General features: G+C 40.7%; 1 protein-coding gene across 1 annotated transcript in view; it reads right to left on the bottom strand.

Annotated features, from left to right (window-relative positions):
* The window catches only part of LOC133292371 (NADH--cytochrome b5 reductase 1-like), a 36155-nt gene that overhangs the window by 3524 nt on the left and 9209 nt on the right, over positions 1 to 23422 (bottom strand). Inside the window, exons 5-7 of the mRNA XM_061490777.1 lie at positions 13872 to 13952; positions 13669 to 13758; positions 2088 to 2153 (exon numbers count right to left, since the gene is read on the bottom strand). Of these exons, the coding sequence (XP_061346761.1) occupies positions 2088 to 2153; positions 13669 to 13758; positions 13872 to 13952 (237 nt within the window). The remainder of the gene's footprint in view (positions 1 to 2087; positions 2154 to 13668; positions 13759 to 13871; positions 13953 to 23422) is intronic.

The following is a 23422-nucleotide window of genomic DNA, read 5'->3' as shown; positions in this document are numbered from 1 at the left end:
TCCAAACGTATCTTCATCTCGCGTGATGATGTGCTTTTTGAAAACATTTTCCCTTTTGCCTTACATTCTTCCTCCTCTTCCCTACATACTGAATTTTCCACCTTACCTACTCCTTCTTCCTTAGTTGTTGCCACTATTTCTCAGCCTGTTACCTCTGACCCATCTATCCCTTCTCGTCCTTCACGGACTCGTCACCCTCCTTCCCATCTTGATGATTACATTTGTTCTTCTTCCACCCTTCACCCTCTCTTTAATTGCCTCTCCTACCATCGTCTTTCCCCTTCTTATGCAGCTTTTATAAATTCTGTTTCATCCCATTATGAACCCACCTCTTTTTCTGCTGCATCACAATTACCGGAATGGCAAGCTGCAATGCAAGATGAGCTTTCAGCACTTGAGCTTAACAAAACATGATCTATTGTTTCTCTTCCCCCTGGCAAGCAAGCTGTGGGTTGTAGATGGGTCTACAAGATTAAATATCAATCAGATGGTTCCCTAGAGCAGTATAAGGCTCGTTTATTGGCCAAGGGATTTACTCAACAGGAGGGCATTGATTTTTTAGAGACCTTCCCCCTGTCGCGAAGCTTACAACTGTATGGGTCCTTCTTGCACTTGCTGCAATCAACAATTGGTCTCTTGTGCAACTTGACGTTAATAACGCTTTTCTTCACGGGGAGCTTTTTGAATAGGTATATATGCATCTACCTCCTGGCTACTCTTCTAGTCAGACTTCTCTTCCTCCTAATGCTGTCTGTCGTCTCCATACGTCATTGTATGGTCTTCGACAGGCCTCAAGACAATGGTTTGCAAAGTTTTCTAACACATTGTCCTTATTTGGTTTTGCTCAATCACAATCTGATCATTCACTTTTTGTGCGCTCTTCTGGAGTTTCATTGCTATTTTAGTATATGTTGATGATATTATCATTGCATCTAACAATTCTCATGAAGTAAAGTTCCTCACTGATGAGCTTCACAGCAAATTCAAGTTACAGAATCTTGGTTCCTTAAAATATTTCCTTGGACTTGAGGTAGCTCGTTCTGCCAAAGGTATCTCTGTTTGCCAACATCATTATGGCTTGGAAATTCTTAAGGATTCTGGTCTTTCTGGTTGCAAACCATGCAATACTCCTTTTGAAGTTGGACTTAAGCTTTCTGCACCTGGGGGAGATCTTCTTCCTGATCCTTCTGTGTACCGTCGATTAATATACTTGACGATTACTCAGCCAGATATATGTTACAGTGTTAATTTTCTCAGCCAATTCATGGCTACTCCATGGGTTCCACATCTTCAAGTTGCTCACAAATTACTTGGTTATATCAAGCACACTGTTGGTCAAGGCATTTTCTTTTCTTCTTCTTCTACTGTTCAACTTAACTCTTTCTGCGACTCTGATTGGGCCTCTTGTGTTGATAGCCGTCGTTCAATTTCTGGCTTCTGTGTCTTCATTGGAGATTCTATTATCTCTTGGAAGTCCAAGAAACAGAGCACCGTTTCCAAGTCATCCACTGAGGTTGTGTATAGGTCCATGGCTCATGTTACATGTCAATTGCTCTGGCTGTTTTCTCTTTTTAAAGATCTTAAGGTTTTACATTCTAGTCCTGCTCATCTCTTTTGTGACAATCAGTCTGCTCTCCATCTTGTTGCCAATCCTGTTTTTCACGAATGCACAAAACATATAGAAATAGATTGCCATCTTGTTCGTGAGCATAGCAACTTGCGGATCTTCTTACTAAACCTCTGCTTCCTTCTAAGTTTTCAGCACTAGTATCCAAGATGGGAGTTCTGAATATACACTCTCCATCTTGAGGGGGCCTATTAGTATATTTTATATTCTTATATTTTCAGTTTTATTCCTTTTTCTGTTGTAACCGTTTCTAGAAGCTGAGGTGTATTTTTAGTGTGTGCAGATGGTGCTGATATTGCACCTTTCTATTTGGCCTTTTCTTTCATATAACTACTTGTAATTTCTGCTTTTGCATGTTAATGGAATATACAGTTTTTCGTTCATCATGCTCTTTTCTTTTCTGTTACTGAAAAACTAATATAATGAAACGGGGCTAGAAGTTAAGAAGAGTTTCGACTACCTGATTTAGAACATAATAAACTTTGAATCGATTTGGGAACTTAATGGCAAAGTCATCCAGCTCTTCCTGAAACAGAAAACAAGAAGGATAGAATAATCTTAAATAATTTCTTTACCATAATCCAAGCTTGAGAATTGTCCCTACTTCAATTTTTCATTTTATAGTGATTCCTGCAACTAAGTTCCTAGGGTATTTCTCTGTTCAAGAATCAACATCAAAAGATAAAGGGTATGGATACAGAAAGTCTATAAATCTACAGATGTATCATTTGATCAATATCTTGTTATATAAGCTAAAAAGATTTGGAAAGAAATACTCGGGAAAAAAAAAAACCAAAAGAAGGTACGAATTCAGCAATTAACTATGATCTTATAGCAAGAAAAATGAATAAATTAAAAGATTTATCAATTAAAAATTTTCTCTCAAATACCTCTCTTGGTCACAGACTGTTCTTTTTTCTTGGTAAAAGAAACAGAAATAGACCTCATGTTAATGAAAAATGTGACCAACGAATTACACAATATCCACCGAGATACAATCACTGTTTTTGCTGGAAGTGGCTGAAGTAGACTTACTGGGACCAATCCTTGATATTTTTGCTGTTGACAAATACCACACGAACTGACAAATTCACCGATATCCTTTCGCATTTCCTTCCAAAAGAAAACAACCGCAATCCTTTTATACATGCATAATTCACCTGAATGCCTCCCCATGGTGAGGGATGGAATTCATGCAAAATTACTGGTATTTGAGCAGAAGTCTTGGGAATTATTAGCTTATTCTTAAACCAGAAGCAGCCCTTCATGACATGAAAACCAAGGTGAAATTTAGCATTAAAGAGCACTTCCATCATAATTTCGAGAGTGGCCTCATCCTTAAGCATCTCCTCAGAAATTAATTGCACATCTGAACTTGAGACTATAGTCATCTCTTTACACTCCATCATTCTGGACAAAGCGTCAGCAGCTCAATTTTCTACTCTCGGCATATATTGGATCTCAAAGTCAAAGCCTACAAGCTTTGCCATCATTTCTGTTGCCCCTCTGCCATCAACCGCTGCTTGGTCAAATATTTGAGGCTACGCTGATCGGTTTTGATTATGAAATAGCACCCCATCAGGTAGTGGGCGCCATTTTTGTACTGCAAATACAATCACCTTTAATTCTCACTCACAAACAGACCTGGCCTATTCCAAAAATGCTTGACTCAAATAAGCAATGGGTCGCCCTTTTTGCATTAGGACAGGCCCCATGCCCCTTTGAGACCTGCTATGAGGTGTAGGAGGAAGCCAAAAGCTTTTACACAAATGACATACAACAACTTTATTCTATTGTTTCTCGAATAATGGAATTGCGCAAATCATTAGATACTCGAATGGAGGCTTATATTGGTGTTAGAAATAATATTAGTTTTATTATTATTAGTTTATTATTCTAGAAGGTTATTTGGGCTTAGCCCATTAGGTCATTTAACCTCTTTAAATAGAGGACTCTTGTACAGCATTATACGCAACACAACACAATACAATACAATACATTCATCTTTTTCAAGTTGGTACCAGAGCTTGGGTTCTGGGAATCCTGCTTCCGCATATCGTGTCGTGCATCATACCGGCAACCATCCTTTCACACCTAACCCTTAGTTAGTCACAAATTTTTTGTCCTCAACCTCGTATCATCAGGAAAAACATCGTCAGCCTCCGTTCATCGCCGGAAACCACCACAAAACCACCGTCCGCCACTGTTCACCGCCGTCAGACTGCTTTTCCGGCGACTTTTCCGACCAACCACCACGCGATCAGAAGCGGCTCAGGCAGGCGACCCTGTCTATCCAAGCCGCGTGTTGATCGGAGCATCCACGCGCCGATAGAAGTCTCCGGCGGCCGAACCACTGTTCCGGCGCGTGAGCCACCGTCCGGCCACCGTTCCAGGCCGGACCACCACCATCTTGCTCGCCTCCTCACCCTCTTTCCAGATCTGGTCTCTGTTCGTTGTGGGTCCCATCCGTTTGAAAGATATAAGTGAAAAACCCGTTGTTTGGATACTTCTGTTCAACTTTTTTGCGCGATTTCTTGCTTTCTTGTAGTTCTTTGCTATTTTCTGGTCATCTCCTTTTATTTTGTGATGGAGGGCTCAAATAATGCGTCCAAAAACACGACTGGCATCATCTCCGGTACTACCCCATCTCCATTCTTTTCTCGGGCCAGTGATTCCAATTGGAACAGGGGATGCGGTCGCAGACGTGGCCGCAGACAGAGGCCTCGTTGCAATTATTGCCAGAATCTTGGGCATTTTGAAGAACGCTGCTATAGGAAGTACCCTCATTTGAAGCCACCGACTGCCAACTTTGCTCAAACTGATGCTACGCCACCTTCAACTGGATTAGTAACTCTTTCAAGTGCCGACTATGAGGCACTTCTCAAGAAGGTTTCTTCTCAGCATCCTACTCAAGACACTGGTAATCCTATTGCTTGTTTTTATCAATTATCTCTTGGACCCTGGATAATAGACTCAGGTGCTACTCATCATCTTTGTGGTAATAAAGATCTCTTCACTTCACTTTCTTATTCTAATAACCTACCCCCTGTCACTCTTGCTGATGGCACTAAGGCTCCTGCTCGTGGAATTGGGAAAGCCAACCCAACTCCCTTTTTTAACTTTGAGTTCTGTTTATTATATACCTGGCATTCCTTTTAATTTAATCTCTGTTAGCCAGTTGATTCATTCTCTTTCATGTACTATTACCTTCTCTAAACAATCCTTTTCTATGCAGGATTCGGGTACGGGGAAGACGATTGGAGCAGGCGTTGAGTCACGAGGTCTCTATTATCTGATTGCACCACCTTCTCCAGTAGCCTGTTCTCTCACAGAGTCTCCGGAGCTAATTCACAGCCGTCTGGGTCATCCAAACCTCTCCAAGCTTCAGCATATGGTTCTCTTTTTATCCAATCTTAAGTCTTTAAACTGTCATTCGTGTCAGCAAGGAAAACACACTCGCTCCTCCTTTGCTAATAGAGTCAATAAAAGAGTTGATGCTCCTTTTTCTATTGTTCATTCTGATATTTGGGGTCCGAGTCGAACAACGTCTGTTTTGGGTTTTCAGTATTTTGTCACCTTTATTGATGATTTCTCTCGTTGCACTTGGGTTTATTTAATGAAAAAACGTTTTGAATTATTTTCAATTTATCAAAAATTGTGCTGAGATAAATACTCAATTTGGTGCTTCTATTCAAATTTTGCGCAGTGATAATGCAAAAGAATATGTGTCTCTTGAGTTTTCTAATTTTTTGGAGAAACGTGGGACGTTACACTAGACCACTTGTCCACACACTCCACAACAAAATGGAGTGGCCGAACGTAAGAATCGACATCTGGTTGAAACTGCTCGTACCCTACTAATTCATATGAATGTTCCACTTCGTTTTTGGGCAGATGCTATACTCACCTCTTGCTTTCTCATCAATCGCATGCCCTCTTCCGTGCTCAATAACGAAGTTCCTCATAGTGTTTTATTTTCAGGAGCACCTTCCTATCCTCTACCTCCACATGTATTTGGATGTACCTGCTTTGTTCATGATCTTACTCCAGGAAAAGATAAATTAACATCCAAAGCCTTCAAGTGTATTTTTCTTGGATATACTCGTTTTCAAAAAGGGTATCGTTGCTACTCTCCTGATCTCAAGCATTATATTGTCTCGACTGATATCACTTTCCTTGATCAACAACCTTTCCATTCTATCCCATCTCAGATAACACAAGTTGATCAAGTTCTTCCTGTTCCTTGTCTTGATTTGTCTTTACCAGTTGCAGGAGACTCTATCCCAGGGGAGCAACCCCTTGACTCCATCCCTGAGGACCGTCCTTTTCTCACCTATCAGCGTCGTCAGCCTGCGCCTCCAGCAGATTTGACCCTTATTGACTCACCGCCAGCTGCTGTCGACTCTTCCCCTCCGGATCCTCCATCAGAGACTACTCTCATTGCCCTTCGCAAAGGTATTCGATCCACTCGTAACCCTCATCCACTTTATAGTTTCTTGAGTTATGACAGACTTTCTTCACCACATTTTACTTTTGTTTCTAGTATTTCGTCTATTTCTATTCCTAAAACCACAGGTGAAGCACTCTCTCATCCGGGTTGGCGTCAAGCAATGATTGATGAAATGCAAGCACTTCACTCCAATGGCACATGGGATCTTGTTCATGCTACTCCTGGAAAGTCAGTTGTCGGTTGTCGATGGGTATTCACTGTCAAAGTTGGTCCTGATGGCACTATTGATCGCCTCAAAGCTCGTTTGGTGGCCAAGGGATACACTCAGATATTTGGTCTTGACTATGGGGATACTTTTTCTCCTGTTTCCAAGATGGCATCTGTTCGCCTATATCTTGCACTTGCTGCCATTCATCAATGACCTCTTCTATAACTTGATATCAAAAATGCATTCTTACATGGTGACTTGCAAGATGAAGTATATATGGAGCAACCACCAGGTTTTGTTGCTCAGGGGGAGAGTTCTGGCATGGTATGCAAGCTTCGTAAATCTTTATATGGCCTGAAGCAGTCTCCTCGGGCCTGGTTTAGTCGCTTCAGTTCCGCTGTTCAATCCTTCGGTTTAACCCGAAGTCAAGCGGATCATTCTGTCTTCTATCAGCATAGCTCTTCTGGCCAGTGCATCTATCTCCTGGTCTATGTTGATGACATCATTATTACTGGCAGTGATCAAGCTGGGATTGATCAGTTAAAGAAGTACTTATTCAATCAGTTTCAGACCAAAGATCTTGGCAGACTTCGATATTTCTTAGGAATCGAAATAGCACAGTCTAGGAAGGGCATTTCCATTTGTCAGAGGAAATATGCACTGGATATTTTAGATGAGACTGGTATGTTGGGATGTAAACCCATTGATACACCTATGGATCCTAATATTAAGTTATTGCCTGGACAGGGGGAGCCATTGGCAGACCCTGGTCGTTACCGCCGACTAGTTGGAAAGTTGAACTATCTTACTGTGACAAGACCAGACATCTCTTTTTCAGTTAGTGTGGCAAGTCAATTCCTTGACTCTCCTTGTGACTCTCATTGGGATGCAGTTATCAGGATTCTTCGATATATCAAAAAAGCACCAGGAAGAGGTTTATTATACACTAATAAGGGGAGTGCAGAAGTTTCTAGCTATTCAGATGCTGACTGGGCAGGTTCTCCTTCAGACAGACGATCCACCTCCGGGTATTGTGTTCTCCTCGGAGGAAATTTGATCTCTTGGAAGAGTAAGAAGCAAACTGTGGTTGCCAGATCAAGTGCAGAGGCAGAATATCGGGCCATGGGAAATGCGACCTGTGAGCTCATCTGGCTTAAGCAATTGCTTAAGGAATTACATCTCTGTGAACAACGGCCCATGAAACTTATTTGTGACAATCAAGCCGCATTGCACATATCCTCTAACCCAGTCTTTCATGAGAGGACTAAACATATAGAAATTGACTGTCACTTTGTTAGAGAGAAGATTCAGTCAAGCGAGATCGAGACAGCATTTGTCAATTCCAGTGATCAACTTGCAGATGTTTTCACCAAGGCTCTTAGAGATCCCTGAATAGATCATATATGTAAACCCAGTCTTGCAGATGTTTTTTAAATTTATTTATACAAATTTAAAAATTATAATTTTAAACAATATTTTTCCCAATTAACATCACTAGGAAATTAAATAAAAAAAATCAATTTTCTGGAGAAGATATCTCGTCTCCATATCCCCACAGAAATTGCTCTCGATTTTGGTTTTGTTATCATGTTACTTTTCTTTGTTCGAGGTCGTAACTCTGCCTCTCTTTTTCTTCTCTTTGCGTAGATCTCAGTTTCACCATTTTCTTCTTCTTCTTCATCCATGGCCGAATCCCTACGCAAAGCCATAGCCCAGAAGCAATCCGCCGTGGAAGCCCAAGGTAACGCAGTCCGCCGCCGCTCCCGGTGTTCTGGACCATGGCTGGCCACTAACGAAGCTGACCAGTGGTAGCAGAGTTGGATGATGGAAGAGGAGTACGAGGGTGGAGTTGGAACAAAATAATTTATTTTTTGTCTATCCTATCCAATCCCATGGTAACCCAGTGTCCACCTTAGGATAAATTTTTTGAATCTCGGTAGGATAGGATAAGGTAACCAGATAAGTTTTTCCTATCCGTTGGTATCACCGAACAACTGATAAGAGTAGGATAAGATAGTCTATTCTATCCTATCCCTCTTATCAGGTGCACCAAACAGGCCCTAAAGATAAAACAGTACCCGCACCTGTTCTTGCTTCTCCTCATGTGCCATCTACTGTTCTACTGCTTTCATCTGTCATGCCAATGATTCCAACTGGAACAGTAAATGCGGTCGGGGACGTGGTCGTGGACAGAGGCCTCGTTGCAACTATTGCCAGAACCTAGGTCATGTTGAAGAGCGCTGCTACAAGAAGTACACTCACTTAAAGGCACTAGCTGCCAACTTTACTCAAACCGACACTATGTCATCCTCTACTGGATTAGTAACTATCTCAAGTGCATATTATGAAGCTCTTCTTAGAAAGGTTTCATCCCAAACTTCTGCTATAGATATAGGTAATCATGTTGCTTGTCTTTCTCAATCATCTCTTGGACCTTGGATAATTGACTCAGGTGCTACAGTTCACCTTCGTGGTAATAAGAACCTCTTTATCTCACTTATTCTAATCATCTACCTTCTGTTACTCTAGCTGATAGCGCCAAGGCCCCTGCTCGTGGCGTTGGGCAAGCCAGTCAGCTCCTTATTCAACTTTGACCTCTGTTTATTATATATACCTGGCATTCCCTTTAATTTGATATATGTTAGCTAATTAGTCTATTCTCATTCATGCATCATTACCTTCTCTAACCAAGTTGTCTTTATGCAAAATCCGGATACTGAGAAGACGATCAGAGTGGGTCGTGAGTCACGGGGGCTCTACTGTGTGGACGTGCCTTATTCACCAGTGGCCTGTTCTCTCACGAAGTCTCCTGAATTAATCCACAGTCGCCTGGGTCATCTAAGTCTCTCAAAAGTTCAGCAGATGATTCCTTTTTTGTCCTGTCTTCAGTCTTTAAATTTCCAGTTCTGTCGACAAGGAAAGCACACTTACTGGTAAAGTCAATAAAATAGCTGATACTCCATTTTCTATTATTTATTCTAATATTTGGGATCCGAGTCAAACTATGTCTCTCGGGTTTTCAATATTTTGTTACCTTTATTGATAATTTTTCTCGTTGCACTTGGGTTTATTTAATGAAAAATCATTTTGAATTATTTTCTCTCCATAAAAAATTGTGTTAAGGTTCACAATCAACTTGGTGCTTCTATTCGAGTTTTGCGGAGTGATAATGCTAAAGAGTATGTGTCTTTTGAATTCTCTGATTTTTTAGAAAACAAAGGACGTTACACCAAACTATTTGCCCTCACACTCCATAACAAAATGCAATGGCCGAACGTAAATATAGACATCTGATTGAAACCGCACGTACTCTTCTTCATATGAATGTTCCACTCTGTTTTTGGGCAGATACTATTATTATGTTTTCTCATCAATCACATGCCCACTTCTATGCATAACAATGAAATCCCACACAATGTTTTATTTTTAGGTATACCTCCCTATCCACTGCCTCCACGTATTCTTGGGTGTACTTGCTTTGTTCATGATCTCACTCCAGAAAAAGATAAATTAACATTTAAAGCCTTCAAATCTTTCTTTCTTGGTCACTCTTGCTTTCAAAAGGGATACCGCTGCTATTCTCCTAATCTCAAGCGCTACATTATATCTGTTGATGTCACCTTTCTTGATTAGCAACCTTTCACTTATTCCAAAACTCTTGTGTCACAGGTTGATCATAATCTTCACATTCCTTTTCTTGATTTGTCTTTACCAGTTGCAGGTGTCATCCCTATTGCAGACCTTAATTCGACTGACTCACCACCTTCAATCGATTGTCTCTTCCCCTTTGGCGCCTCCACCAAAGATTCTCTCATTGCCCTCTGCAAAGGTATTCGATCCACTCGCAACCCTCATCCACTTTATGCCTTTACGAGTTATTACTGACTCTCTTCACAACATTTTGCCTTTATTTCTAGTCTTTCTTCTCTTGTCATTCCTAAGACCACAGGTGAAGCATTATCTTATGCAGGTAGCGCCATGTGATGATTGATGAAATGACAACTCTTCACTCCAATGACACATGGGATCTTGTTTCCGTTCCTCCCGAGAAGTCTATTGTCGGTTGTAAATGGATATTCACGGTCAAAGTTGGTCCTGATAGCAATGTTGACCGCCTTAAATCCCGCTTAGTGGCCAAAGGATACACTCTTGTTTCCGCTTAGTTGTTTTAGTTTCGTTGTTCAAAACTTCAGTTTAACTCGAAGCGAAGCTGATCACTCTGTTTTTTATCGAAATAGCTCTTCTAATAAGTGCATCTATCTCCTAATCTATGTTGATGACATCAAGATTACTGGCAACGTTCAAGTTGGGATTGATTAGTTAAAGCAGTACGTTTTTAGCCAAATTCACACCAAAGACCTTGGCAGACTTTATTATTTCTTAGGGGTTGAAATGGCACAATCTAGGCAGGGCATTTCCATTTGTCAGAGAAAGTATGCCTTAGATATCTTAGAAAAGACAAGTATGTTAGGGTGTAAGCCCATCAACACACTCATGGATCCTAATATTAAGCTCTTAACAAGACAAGGGGAGTCATTGTCAGATCTCGGTCGATATCGCAAGCTGGTCGGAAGTTGAATTATCTTACTGTGACAAGACCAGACATCTCCTAGCGGTTAGTGTGGCAAGTCAATTCCTTGATTCTCTTTGTGACTCTCATTTTGGATAAAAAAACACCAGGAAAAGGCTTCTTGTACATAGATAAAGGGCATACTGAAGTGTGTAGCTATTCAGATGTTGATTCAGCAAGTTCTCCCTCAGACAGAAGCTCCACTTCGGGGTATTGTGTCCTCTTTGGAGGAAATTTTAACTGTGGTAGTCAGGTGAAATGCAGAGGCTGAATATCGAGCAATGGGAATTGCAACCTCTGAGCTCATCTGGTTTAGACAATTGGTTAAGGAATTACATCTTTGCAAACAACGGCCCGTGAAACTCATTTGCGACAATCATGCTGCGTTACATATATCCTCTAACATGGTCTATCATGAGAGGACCAAGTATATTGAAATGGATTGTCATTTCATTCGGGAAAAGATTCAATCTGGAGAGATCGAGACCACATTTATCAATTCCAATGATCAACTTGCACATATCTTCACCAAGGCTCTTAGAAATCCACGTGTAGATTATATCTTTAGCAAGCTTAGAGCCTATGATATATACTCTAGTTTAAGGGGGAGTGTTAAAATTATTAAAATTATCTTGGAATATCTATAAATAATCATATAATTATCTATAAATATTAGTTTCCTTATTTTATTAGGATTTGAGTTAGGCTTTGGGTTTCTCCTTTAAGCCCATTTGTTTCTCTATATATTGTACTCCTTTTTAACTAAGGAATACAGTCTAATAATATACGTAATTCCTTTTCACAATTCTCTTTATTCTCGTTATTCTCAATTGTTCCCATCATTGGAACCAGCTCAACGCTCTTCCTTCCAAAAGAATAAAAAATGGTTCAACTTGCTCATCTTCTACAATGCAATTCACCCTGAAATAGCACTCAGCATGGAAGATCCACCCCCATATGCATCCTCTCTAGTGAAATAAGGAACCTCAACCCTCTCCATATCCGTTGTTTTTCCTTGGCATTCAATGAGTTTCTGTTTAACCTCTCCCATATTCCTCCTTCGTGCACAATATTTCGTCCACTAGTTCCAAACACTGCACCGTGTTGATCCACTCGATCAATGAATCCCAAGATCGTCTCTCTCAGTTGTTGGACTGATTCTTCCACTCCCCCAATCTTTCCTTCCAGACGCTTAGTTTGCAGCTCCACTCCTTCAACTTTATTCTCAGTCCTTGTCTGTACCATGAAGCACTCTCGAGATTGGAAGTGCTATGATACCAAATGTTGGTACCAGGAATATCAGACTAAAGGAAATAGAGAAATAGACCTCAAGTTACTGAAAAATACGATAATGGAACTACGCAATATCCACTGAGATAAAATCTTTATTCAGAATACAATAAAATTACATAACACGTAACAGCACACTATTGCAAAATATAAAAGTAACAATACTCGATTAAGCACTTCCCTAGCTACTAAACGACTCCCTATTCAACAACCTCATCACCATTCTTAGTGTTAGTCTTGTCATGCCCTTCACCACCCACTTCCTTTCCTTTTATTTCTTCCTCTCTAACCGAATCATCCCTCACACCTTCTCCCAATTTCCCTTCTCCATTCACTACCTTCCACATGGCATCCTTACTAACTAATTTCACATCCCTCCCACCCTTAGGCATCAGTTTGTTATTTCCCTCCAAACTCTTAATTCCCCTTCCTTCACCCTTATACTTTCGTTTATACACCTCTTAAAAGGTTCCAAAGGCCCATCACATTCATTTATATTGTTTAACTTCTGTATCACTCTGCCCATCATTTAATTACTATTTTTAATTTTATTTTAATTTTTGATAAAACAGAAGTATCAGTGAAACAAATATCCAGATAAACTCTGAAGTGCTAGCTTAACAAATGAAGTGTAAACAAAGAGAGTTTGCAACTTGTTTTATAAAATCTTAAATATCAGTGTGAAAATATAGTTCACAGGGAGATGATTGGAAAAAATTAGCAGTGAGGACATCATTACAGGTAGCAGGTGGCACAGTATCTTATGCAAGCTAGCAGGTTCATATTTTTAAATGCATATACAGATCATGCAAAACTTGTTTAAATGAGAACTAGAGAAACTTTTATATTCCTTGCGAAGCTTTCAGTTCGGATTAGAGTTTTAGTTCATATAATTTAGTTTATTGTCTAGCATTTAGAACATTGGTAACAGAATCAGTGAAAAGAAAAAAGTGCCTAAAAAGATGGCAAAACGTCCAGGGACAAATCAATTTTATGACTTTTCTACAACGTGGTTACTGATTGCTAGTCCATCGTCACATAAAGATCAGAACATTTATCTAATAATGAAATGAATCCAGTTAGATTCTACTTTTCACACGTTCTCAAAGAACTAAAACACAACTGCAGTACTAATGTAAGCATTTTGATTTCTACAGAAACAAAAGGCATGCAATGTTGGATAATACTGAAGTGGCAAAGTCCAGCATCAAAGAGATAATGATATAAAAGAATATAAAACCATCCCCTTTTCATTAACTTCAGATTGCATTGAAATCAAACAGGAAAGCACATTTGTTGCAATGTTGCATGAGATTAACAAGTTGACCTATTCAAAGCTTTTAGCTTGTACAAGAAAGCAAAAAGGAAAAAATTTATGGGCTGTTCAGTTATCAATTTGATTGACCAAGGTAGAGAATATGAATCAGAAATTGAGAGCACGCTCTAAACTAAAAAATTTGATATGTATAAAAGATGTAAGCCACATAGGAATGCACACGAGGAAGAAGGTTTAGAAGATTTACCTTTAGAAGAATGTCTTCGTATGTGACATTGGCATATATCAGATTTATGTTAGTTTTGTCCTGTGGGTTTTCTAGTATAGCTCTTGTAACCTCAAGAAAAAGGGGAAAAATATAATTATTACCGATCCAAAAGTTTCAAAATGTAAAAAATGAAATATGAAGGGAAGGCACAGAAGCTCAACAATACTTTTACTTATACATACCTGAAACATTGGGGTGATGCCAGTGCCACCAGCAATCATACCAAAAGCTCTAACTTGGTTGGGCTGGTACTTAAAACGTCCCTGGAGACATTGTTGTTGCAAATAAATATGCATTTGGTTGTACCAATCATAAGCATTTTACCAAATGACTTTCCTATACTGAAGATTATTGTTGTTGTTATAGATATAAAACCAATCATAAGCATTTTAGCTAATGGCTTTAGCTTTTAGGATTTGGTCCTTAACATAATATTAAAGCCTTTATAACAAAATGGTTAGGATTTTGATCCTTGCTATCCTGATTCTTCTAATAAAATGGATGTATGCATTGTCCACTTTTAGAGCCAAAAGAGCTCTAGCATGAGGGGGTTATGTTAAGAGAGACATTAGGTGAAAGCTCAAGAATGATATTATATCTCCAGCAAGTGAACAACTGTTTTAAGTTTGCAGTATTATAGCATTGGGCTTGTAGTATAAAATTGGAGAAGAAAATGGATTATTGTGAAGAAGACATAACATTTGCAACGATTGGCTGAATTGCTTGGGTTGTCACTTACCAAGCACTCTTCATCTCAATTTTGTCTCAGTTTTATCAATTGTGCCGCATTGCACGCAATCCCGTGACGGTAGCAGGCAATGGACGGTGGCCACTACTGGTCGCACCGTACCGCAACAAGAAGTTGTTGCGGCCGCAATTATTTGCGTTTCCCCATGCTATTCCTCTGCAATAGGGAAACAACATGAATTTCCATCCTTGCCCTCATTTGAAATTTCCAACAGCCATTTTGTATGAGCTTTAGGGTCTTGTAACCGGGTTTTTATTCTAAAACCCTCTACCCACTCTCTTATGTCTCTCATCTCTCCATTCTCTATTCTCTCAACTCTCTGTCATCACTTTTAACAATTGATGGAGAGGTATTTATTATGCTTTTTTACTTCTTTTTTCCTTAGCCTATGATACGATGGTAACAAAGGTTTATTCTAGGAAACGTCACAAGGGAACAATGGGGATAGCTGACTCAGCAGTGAATATTCTAGAAGGAAATAAGGAGAGCAATTCCGTTAGAAGGGTGGGCTCGGAGAGAGAAGAGAATCATGACGTGGCTTGAGGAGATGGTTATTTGAGGCCAAGCGTGGTGGAGGAAATGCAGACTGGAACTTGGAATTGGAATTGGGAGAGAATCAACACCTCTCTAATTGTGTTGAACTGTAGTTTCTTTAATTCGTTATTGTTTTCTTAGTGACATGCTTTTAATTTCCGTATTGTAATTTCCATCCATTAATATCAGAAAACCCAGGAGTTGTTGCTTCTGGACCCAAAAACTTGTGTGATTCTTCTTATTTTATGTCATTCTCTTTACCAGTTGTATCAACTAGTATCAGAGCCTTCCACTATGTCTCCCGGTTGCAATCGAGCGGCGCGGGTGGTGACGTGGGCATTGCAGTGTTCGCCTGGGGCTAGTAAAAGACTAGCGTAAAGCCAGCCAGCGTGGGCGCCGGAACTGCGGAGTGTGGTGGAATGTTAGGGACCCATTTGCAAGGTATGGGACTTGGAGTCCCACATTAGTTGTATGGGCAACTAATGTGGGGTTTATAAGGCCTTGGGCACTCCCACCCTTTGAGCTAGCTTTTGGGGTGGTGCATCCCAAGGTTCTTATCAAATGGTATCAGGGCATTCTGATCCAAGGGTGTTTTCAATGGTAGTGACTAGAAATATGGATGCACGAATTGAAGCTATGGACGCACATTTCCGTCAGAATGAAGAATTGGCAGAGGAACGTCATAGAAGGACTGACCAAAGGTTGACGGAGATTCTTCAGATGTTAGAAGGAGATCGACGAAACAGCGATAGTCGTAGTCAAGGAGGACGTCGTCGGCGTGGGCGTTCTCGTCGGAGAAGCCACACATCAACGGAATCTAAGTGGGATGACAACAGAGATGAAAATGTGATGGGGGGAGCAAGAACCGTGCATTTAGAAATGCCCAGATTCAGTGGAGAAGAGGTGTATTCCTGGCTGACTAAGGTAGAACGATAATTTCTGGTAAATCGTATTGGTGATCAGGAGAAGATTAATGTTATCATGGTGGTTTTGGATGGTGCTGCTCTTAATTGGTTCCAAGTGTGGGAAAGGAACAATCCCAACTGCACCTGGATGGATTTTAGAACAGAGATACTGGAGAGATTTACCATGGAAACCATGGGTAGCCCGTATCAAACATTGATGAGCCTCCGACAAACCGGAAGCGTTGCAGCGTTTCGTGATGAATTTGAAAAGATCATAAGTCTGTTGCATTATGCGGATGACCAAATGTTAAAAGAGATTTGACTCCGTGGGTTGAAGGAGGCGTTGAGAACGGAGTTATTACAGAAGAACATCACCAATTTGGGAGAATTGATGAAGGAGACGACACTATTGGAGAAAAGGAATCAGGCTTGGATCCACGATGGGTTTGGAATAGGTAGTAAATGGGCTAGGCCCAATCGTTTTCCTCAGCCCAATCGCAACTCTTGGTCAGCAAATGCGAGGCACATGAATAACTTAAACCCAGTTGGCCCATCACAGGACACGCGTAACAGCGAGAGTGCTAGGGGAGGGGACACGCGAACTTCTCCAGCAACACACAATTCTCAGGACAATCTCAGTGGGGGGGTTCGTGTCACTAAAAGCGTGGGAAGTTTGGCTTCTAGGGTTGACGGAAGGAGATTATCTCAAGCTGGACTTCATGACCGATCCAAGAAAGGGCTATGTTTCAAATGCGGAGAACGATGGAACCCAACCCATCGTTGCAAATTTCCGCAGCTTAACCTCTTGATTATCGACGATGAAAGAGAGGGAGGTGAAGAAGTTATGGGTCATGAAGAAGACAAACCCGAGGAAGCTCAACCGACCGGGGAAGAGCTCGCGCTGCAACTATCCATGTATAGTTTATTAGGGCTCTCTTCGAACCAAACCATGAAATTTTGGGGGTCTATTCAGGGAGAAAGAGTGGTGATGATGGTGGATTGTGGGGCGTCCCATAATTTCGTGGCCAAGACTGTAGTGGAGCGTCTACAGCTGACGGTGGAAGATACTCCCAGTTACAAAGTAGAAGTCGGAGATGGGTACAAGGTGGATTGTCAAGGTGTGTGCCGAGCAGTTGACGTTGATCTTCAAGGGGCCAGATCTCCACAGGATCTGTTCCTATTCGAGTTAGCTGGGGTTGAAGTTATCCTTGGGCTGGACTGGTTGAAGAGTTGGGGAGAAATGAAGGCTGACTTCAACAAACTAACGTTAAAGGTTTGCGTTGGGGGGCAAAGAGATCGAGCTGAAGGGTGATCCGATTCTGTCAAATAATAAAGCTACTACTTCTCTTCGTTCTATGGTCAAAGCATTGACTGAGGAAGGGCAAGGGTTCGTGGTAGACCAACATTGGACAGCTACGACAGAGGCCAAACTGGAAGTTCTCTGGCCTGAACTCGACCAGTTGTTGTGCGAGTTTGAGGAGTTATTTCGAGAACTCAAGGAGTTACCACCACCGAGGAGACAGGATCACGCAATTAATCTCAAGGCAGGTAGTGAGATTCCAAATAGGAGACCATACAGGTATCCTTACTATCAGAAAGCTATTATAGAGAAATAGGTATCTGAGTTGCTTAATTCTGGGTTCATTAGAACCAGTGTCAGCCCCTATTCTTGTCCTATAATTTTAGTAAGGAAAAAAGATGGAAGTTGGAGAGCTTGTGTGGATTATAGATCTTTAGACAAATTTCCAATCCCTGTCATTGAGGAGTTATTGGATGAATTGGGGGGATCTCAGGTGTTCTCGAAGTTGGACCTTAAATCTGGGTATCATCAGATTAGGATGAAGGAGGTTGATATTCCAAAAACCGCTTTCAGGACGCACGAGGGTCATTATGAGTATGTTGTGATGCCTTTTGAGCTCACTAACGCACCCTCCACATTCAACTCCCTGATGAATGAGGTTCTAAAACCATTTCTTCGTAAATTTGTTTTGGTTTTTTTTTATGACATCTTAATCTATAGTTGTAACATAACTGATCATATGGAGCATCTTAGAGCTGTGTTTGAAGCATTGAGGACCAACAAATTAGTGGCTAACCGCAAGAAATGTTGCTTTGCTTTACCACAAGTGGAATACTTAGGTCACATTATCTCTTCCGAAGGAGTCAGTGCTGATCCAAGAAAAGTACAAGTTATGCTCCAGTGGCCTTATCCTAAAGATGTTAAAGGGTTAAGGGTTTTTTGGGTTTAACTGGCTATTACCGTAAATTCGTAAAAGATTATGGTAAGATAGCTAAGCCATTGACTGAGTTGTTAAAGAAAGACAATTTCAATTGGTGTGAACAAGCCTAAGTGGCCTTTGATAAGCTCAAATCAGCTATGTGTACTGTACCAGTGCTGGCACTTCCAGATTTTAATAAGTTGTTTACTTTGGTGACAACTTATTAAAAGGAAAATTCTATAAAACGACAGTACGACCGACAATGCTATATGGAGCGGAATGCTGGCCAGCACATAGGCAACATGAGCATAAGATGGGAGTAGCAGAGATGAGGATGTTAAGGTGGATGTGTGGGTACACAAGGATGGATAAGATAAGAAATGAAGATATTCGACGAAAGGTCGGAGTAGTACCGGTAGCCGAGAAGATGAGAGAACATAGATTGAGGTGGTTTGGGCACGTGATGAGAAGACCCATGGATGCTCCTGTAAGAACAGAAGTTTGTTACCAAGAGCTAAACACAAAAAGAGGCAGAGGTAGGCCGAAGCTTGCTTGGGGAAAAGTAGTAAAACAAGATTTAATGGAGTGGGATATAGATTGGCGGACAGTATGTCTTAGAAAGGAATGGAGAAAAGCTATAAGTATGGTGGAGGGTTAGACCCGCTGTTATTCCTATGTTCCAGATGGTCCTTTTTTAGTCATTTTCCCCTTCATTTCCCCCACTTCTTGTCCCTTTCTTTTTTACTTTTATTTATTTATATATACATATATTTTTATTTCATTTTATTTTATTTTATTATTTTATTTGTGTATTTTTATTTATTTATTAATTTTTTTATTTTTTTATTTTTTATTTTTTTTGTTACTTTTTTTCAACCGTTTTGTATCTTTCATGTGGGTTCATCTACCACCGACCCCAATTAATTTGGGATAAAGGTGTTGTTGATGTTGATGTTGATGTTTACTTTGGTGACAGATGCGTCCGGACGTGGGGTGGGGGCTGTTTTGATGCAAGAGGGACGCCCCATCAGTTTTCTTAGTCAAGGTTTTTCATTGAGAGCTCAAGAAAAGTCTATCTATGAAAAAGAGCTTATGGCGATTGTACTTGTTGTTCAAAAGTGGCGACCTTACTTGTTAGGACGTCATTTCATTATAAAGTCAGATCAGAAAAACCTTAAATTTCTGACAGAGCAACGGGTGTTGAATGAAGAACAACAAAAATGGGTAACCAAATTACTTGGTTACGATTTTGAAATTCAGTATCAACCGGGAAGAGAAAATGTAGTGCGGACGCACTATCTCGCACCTTACAATTTTCTGCTTTGACTTGTGTGGATCCAGTGGGTTGTAATGATTTGGAGGCTGAGTTACAAGCTGATGATAAGTTGCGCAATATAATGATGGAGTTATTGATAGACCAACAAAAGCATCCGGGTTTTTCTATGGGTAGTGGTCGTCTATTTTTTAAGGGCAAGCTGGTAATACCAAAACAGTCCAGATTTATATCCAGTATTTTAAATGAATTTCATAACTCATGTGTGGGTGGTCATTCAGGTTTTTTACGCACTTATAAAAGAATTGCTGCAGTGGTGTATTGGGAAGGTATGAGGAAGCAAATTAAGGACTTTGTAGCAACTTGCGTTATTTGTCAACAGAATAAATGTCAGAAATTTCCCCAGCTGGACTTTTGCAGCCATTGCCCATTCCAAAGGAAGTTTGGATGGACATTTCTATGGATTTCGTGGGAGGATTACCCAAGGCTCATGGAGTAGACACCATTTTTGTGGTAGTGGATCGATTATCCAAATACGCTCATTTCATTTCATTGGTTCATCCTTTTATAGCTAAGGATGTAGCTATGATTTTTATCAAAGAAGTGGTTCATCTGCATGGGTTCCCTGTTTCCATAGTAAGTGACAGAGATAAGGTTTTTCTTAGTTCATTTTGGACTGAACTTTTCAAATGTTCAGGAATTAAACTAAAGTACAGCACTGCTTACCACCCTCAATCCAATGGCCAAACTGAGGTGGTTAACCGTTGCTTAGAGACTTACTTGCGTTGTTTTTGTGGTCCAAAGCCCAAGACTTGGCCCCATTGGTTGCATTGGGCTGAATTTTGGTACAATACATCTTACAAGGATTCTCCTGGAACTACAACTTTTTAGGTGCTCTATGGTTGTGAACCTCCCATTTTATTGCGTTCACTCTTTGCTAATTCACCTATTGATGAAGTGTCCAGGTTACTCCATGATAAGGATGAAATCTTACATGATCTTCAACAACACCTTTGCTAATTCACCTATTGATGAAGTGTCCAGGTTACTCCATGATAAGGATGAAATCTTACATGATCTTCAACAACACCTGCTAGTGGCTCAGAACCGTATGAAACAACAAGCAGATCAGCATAGAAGAGATGTGGAATTTATGGTTGGTGATTTAGTTTATTTGAAATTGCAGCCATATAGATTGAGATCTTTAGCTAAAAAAATCAATGAAAAACTCAGCCCTCGTTTTTATGGTCCTTTTTCAATATTGGAACGGGTGGGATTAGCAGCTTATAGATTGGAGTAGAGTACATCCAGTATTTCATATATCCCTGCTCAAGAAAGTTGTGTCCCCATCCATTGAAGTGCAACCATTACCTTTGATGCTGACTGATGAATTGGAATTACAAGTGCAACCTGAAACAGTTTTGGGATGGAGAAAAAATGCAGGGGGACGCATAAAAGTGCTGATCAAATGGTTACAGTTGCCTTCATGTGAGAATTCATGGGAAGACTCGGCTATGCTCAACCAGAAATTTCCAGATTTTCACCTTGGGGACAAGGTGCAAGTTCTGGGGGGGAGTATTGATACGATGGTAACAAAGGTTTATTCTAGGAAACGTCACAAGGGAACAATGGGGGTAGCTGACTCAGCAGTGAATATTCTAGAAGGAAATAAGGAGAGCAATTCTGTTAAAAGGGTGGGCACGGAGAGAGAAGAGAATCATGACGTGGCTTAAGGAGATGGTTATTTGAGGCCAAGCGTGGTGGAGGAAATGCAGACTGGAACTTGGAGTTGGAATTGGGAGAGAATCAACACCTCTCTAATTGTGTTGAACTGTAGTTTCTTTAATTCGTTACTGTTTCTTTAGTGACATGCTTTTAATTTCCGTATTGTAATTTCCATCCATTAATATCAGAAAACCCAGGAGTTGTTGTTTCTGGACCCAAAAACTAGTGTGATTCTTCTTATTCCATGTCTTTCTCTTTACCAGTTGTATCAGCCTATTACCGTTGATGAATTTATGTTCACTTTGTTATGTTCTGCAAAGTTCACCAGCACAAGTTAATTTAATTATGAATGAATGTCTTTATTTTTTGAGCATTTATATGTGTGGTATATCTAGATACTATTCAGCTATGGCGTTCATGGTGTTTGTCGCGACAGGAAAAGTGAACATACTTCTTTAAATTCTTCTAATTCGAAGCCTTCTTATGGGTCTGTTATGATCCCGGCGAGGCCTCCTCACCAAGGCTCCTCCTCTTCCTCTTCTAGATATGTGCATTTCACTCCTCTCAAGCATCCTTCTACATCCAAGACAGTTGCTGAATGTTTTGTTAAAGAAGTCATTAGATTATATGGCTTTCCCAAGTCCATAGTGAGTGACCGAGACCCAATTTTTCTCAGCAACTTTTGGGTAATCTAATTTAAGCTCCAAGGCACCATCCTTTGCATGAGCACGTCATACCATCCCCAAACGGACGGCCAGACAGAAGTAGTTAATTGATGCCTAGTATTTGTGTTGTTTCGCCTCGAAGAGACCTAAAAGCTGGGTTCTTTGGCAGTCGTGGGCTGAATTTCGAGACAACACCACCTTCCACGAAACCACAAGCACCACTCCTTTTGAGACAGTTTACGGGCTCTAGCCTCCCTCAGTAATACATTACCTACTGGGTAAAATGCAAGTGAAGGCAAGTAACCAGGGAACTAGGGGATTATGATGAAGCCTTACGACAACTCAAGTATCATCTAAAGCGCGCACAACAAGTTATGAAGCATGTTGCAGATTCACATTGCAGAGACCTCTCTTTTGAGGTGGGGGATTGGGTGTTCGTGAAGATTAGGTTGCACCAGCAACGATCCATTGCTCGCAGAATCAACCCCAAGCTTTCTGCAAGGTTCTATGGACCTTTCCAAATTGTGGAGTGTATAGGGCAAGATGCTTATAAGCTCTGTTTGCCTAACTCCTCACGGATACAACCAGTGTTCCATATTTCTAAGCTAAAGCGTGCATTGGATACCAGAAGCAATCCAGAATTAGATGTGGAGATTGAAATCTATCCAGAACCAAAAGCAATCCTAGCATCCAGAGAAGTGACTCCCAATAGAGCTAAGAAGACCAAGTGGTTAATGTTAAGGAAATCCAAGCCAATTGAAGAAGATACGCGGGAAAGACAGACTGACATACGCAGCTAGTTCCCTCAGTTTTGGCTTGAGGACAAGGCAAGTTTTCTGTAACAAAGCCTATTAAGGTATACCAAAGACGCAGCCAAAGGACACTTGATCATGACGTGGAAGAAGTCAGCCAAAGGACACTTGATCATGACGTGGAAGAAGTCAATAGTGAGGACGTGGAAGAAGTCAGTATGGAGGACTTGGCAGCTGATGTGGTGTAGGAGAGCATGACGGAATAAGCAGTTACGGGTTGTTACGGGTTTGGGTGGTGTAGTATGCGTGTAATGGATTGTAATTTGTTATATGTAATGGGAAGGTGACGAGAGGGGTATTCAGTCAGTTAGTGAGTAAGAAAGAGGAGAGAATAGAGCACTCTCGAATTGCTCTAATTGTAACAGAGTTCTATTTCTTTTATTACTTCAATATCAGTAAACCATTACAGAGTTCTCCTTAATTTCATTCTCAGTTTTTATGTTAATTGACCATTATTGCTGTTAACATTACAATTGGTATCAAAGCTTCCAATTCTGGGAGCATTTTATGGTTCTGACGAGGAAAATGGAAAATCGTTTATCGACATTGGAAGAGAAGTTGTCACTATGGTTCAATAATAGCGAAGAACATTCAAGACGTTTGGAGGAAGGAATCGAGATGCGGTTTCGCCAATCTGAATCGGTGCAAGAAGATCTGAGACGAATCATCAATGGCATGATGTTGGACCGTGGTCGTACCGGAGATAATGGAGGATTGGGTGGGTCCAATGGAGAAACCCAGGGCACGAATGGAGGACCGACGGACAATGGAGGTCCAACGGGAGTGGGAGGACCGAGCGGAGGAGGCGGTGCCAGCAGCGCGGCTGTAGGAACTCTTCCAGGAAATGCAGGA

The sequence above is a fragment of the Gastrolobium bilobum genome, unplaced genomic scaffold (genome assembly GCF_033153095.1).
Source record: "Gastrolobium bilobum isolate Gb01-03AN ecotype WA unplaced genomic scaffold, APGP_CSIRO_Gbil_v1 utg2134, whole genome shotgun sequence".
NCBI classification, from domain to species: domain Eukaryota; kingdom Viridiplantae; phylum Streptophyta; class Magnoliopsida; order Fabales; family Fabaceae; genus Gastrolobium; species Gastrolobium bilobum.
The sequence above is the reverse complement of the archived record's forward strand: the minus strand, read 5'-3'. Positions and strand labels throughout refer to the sequence as shown.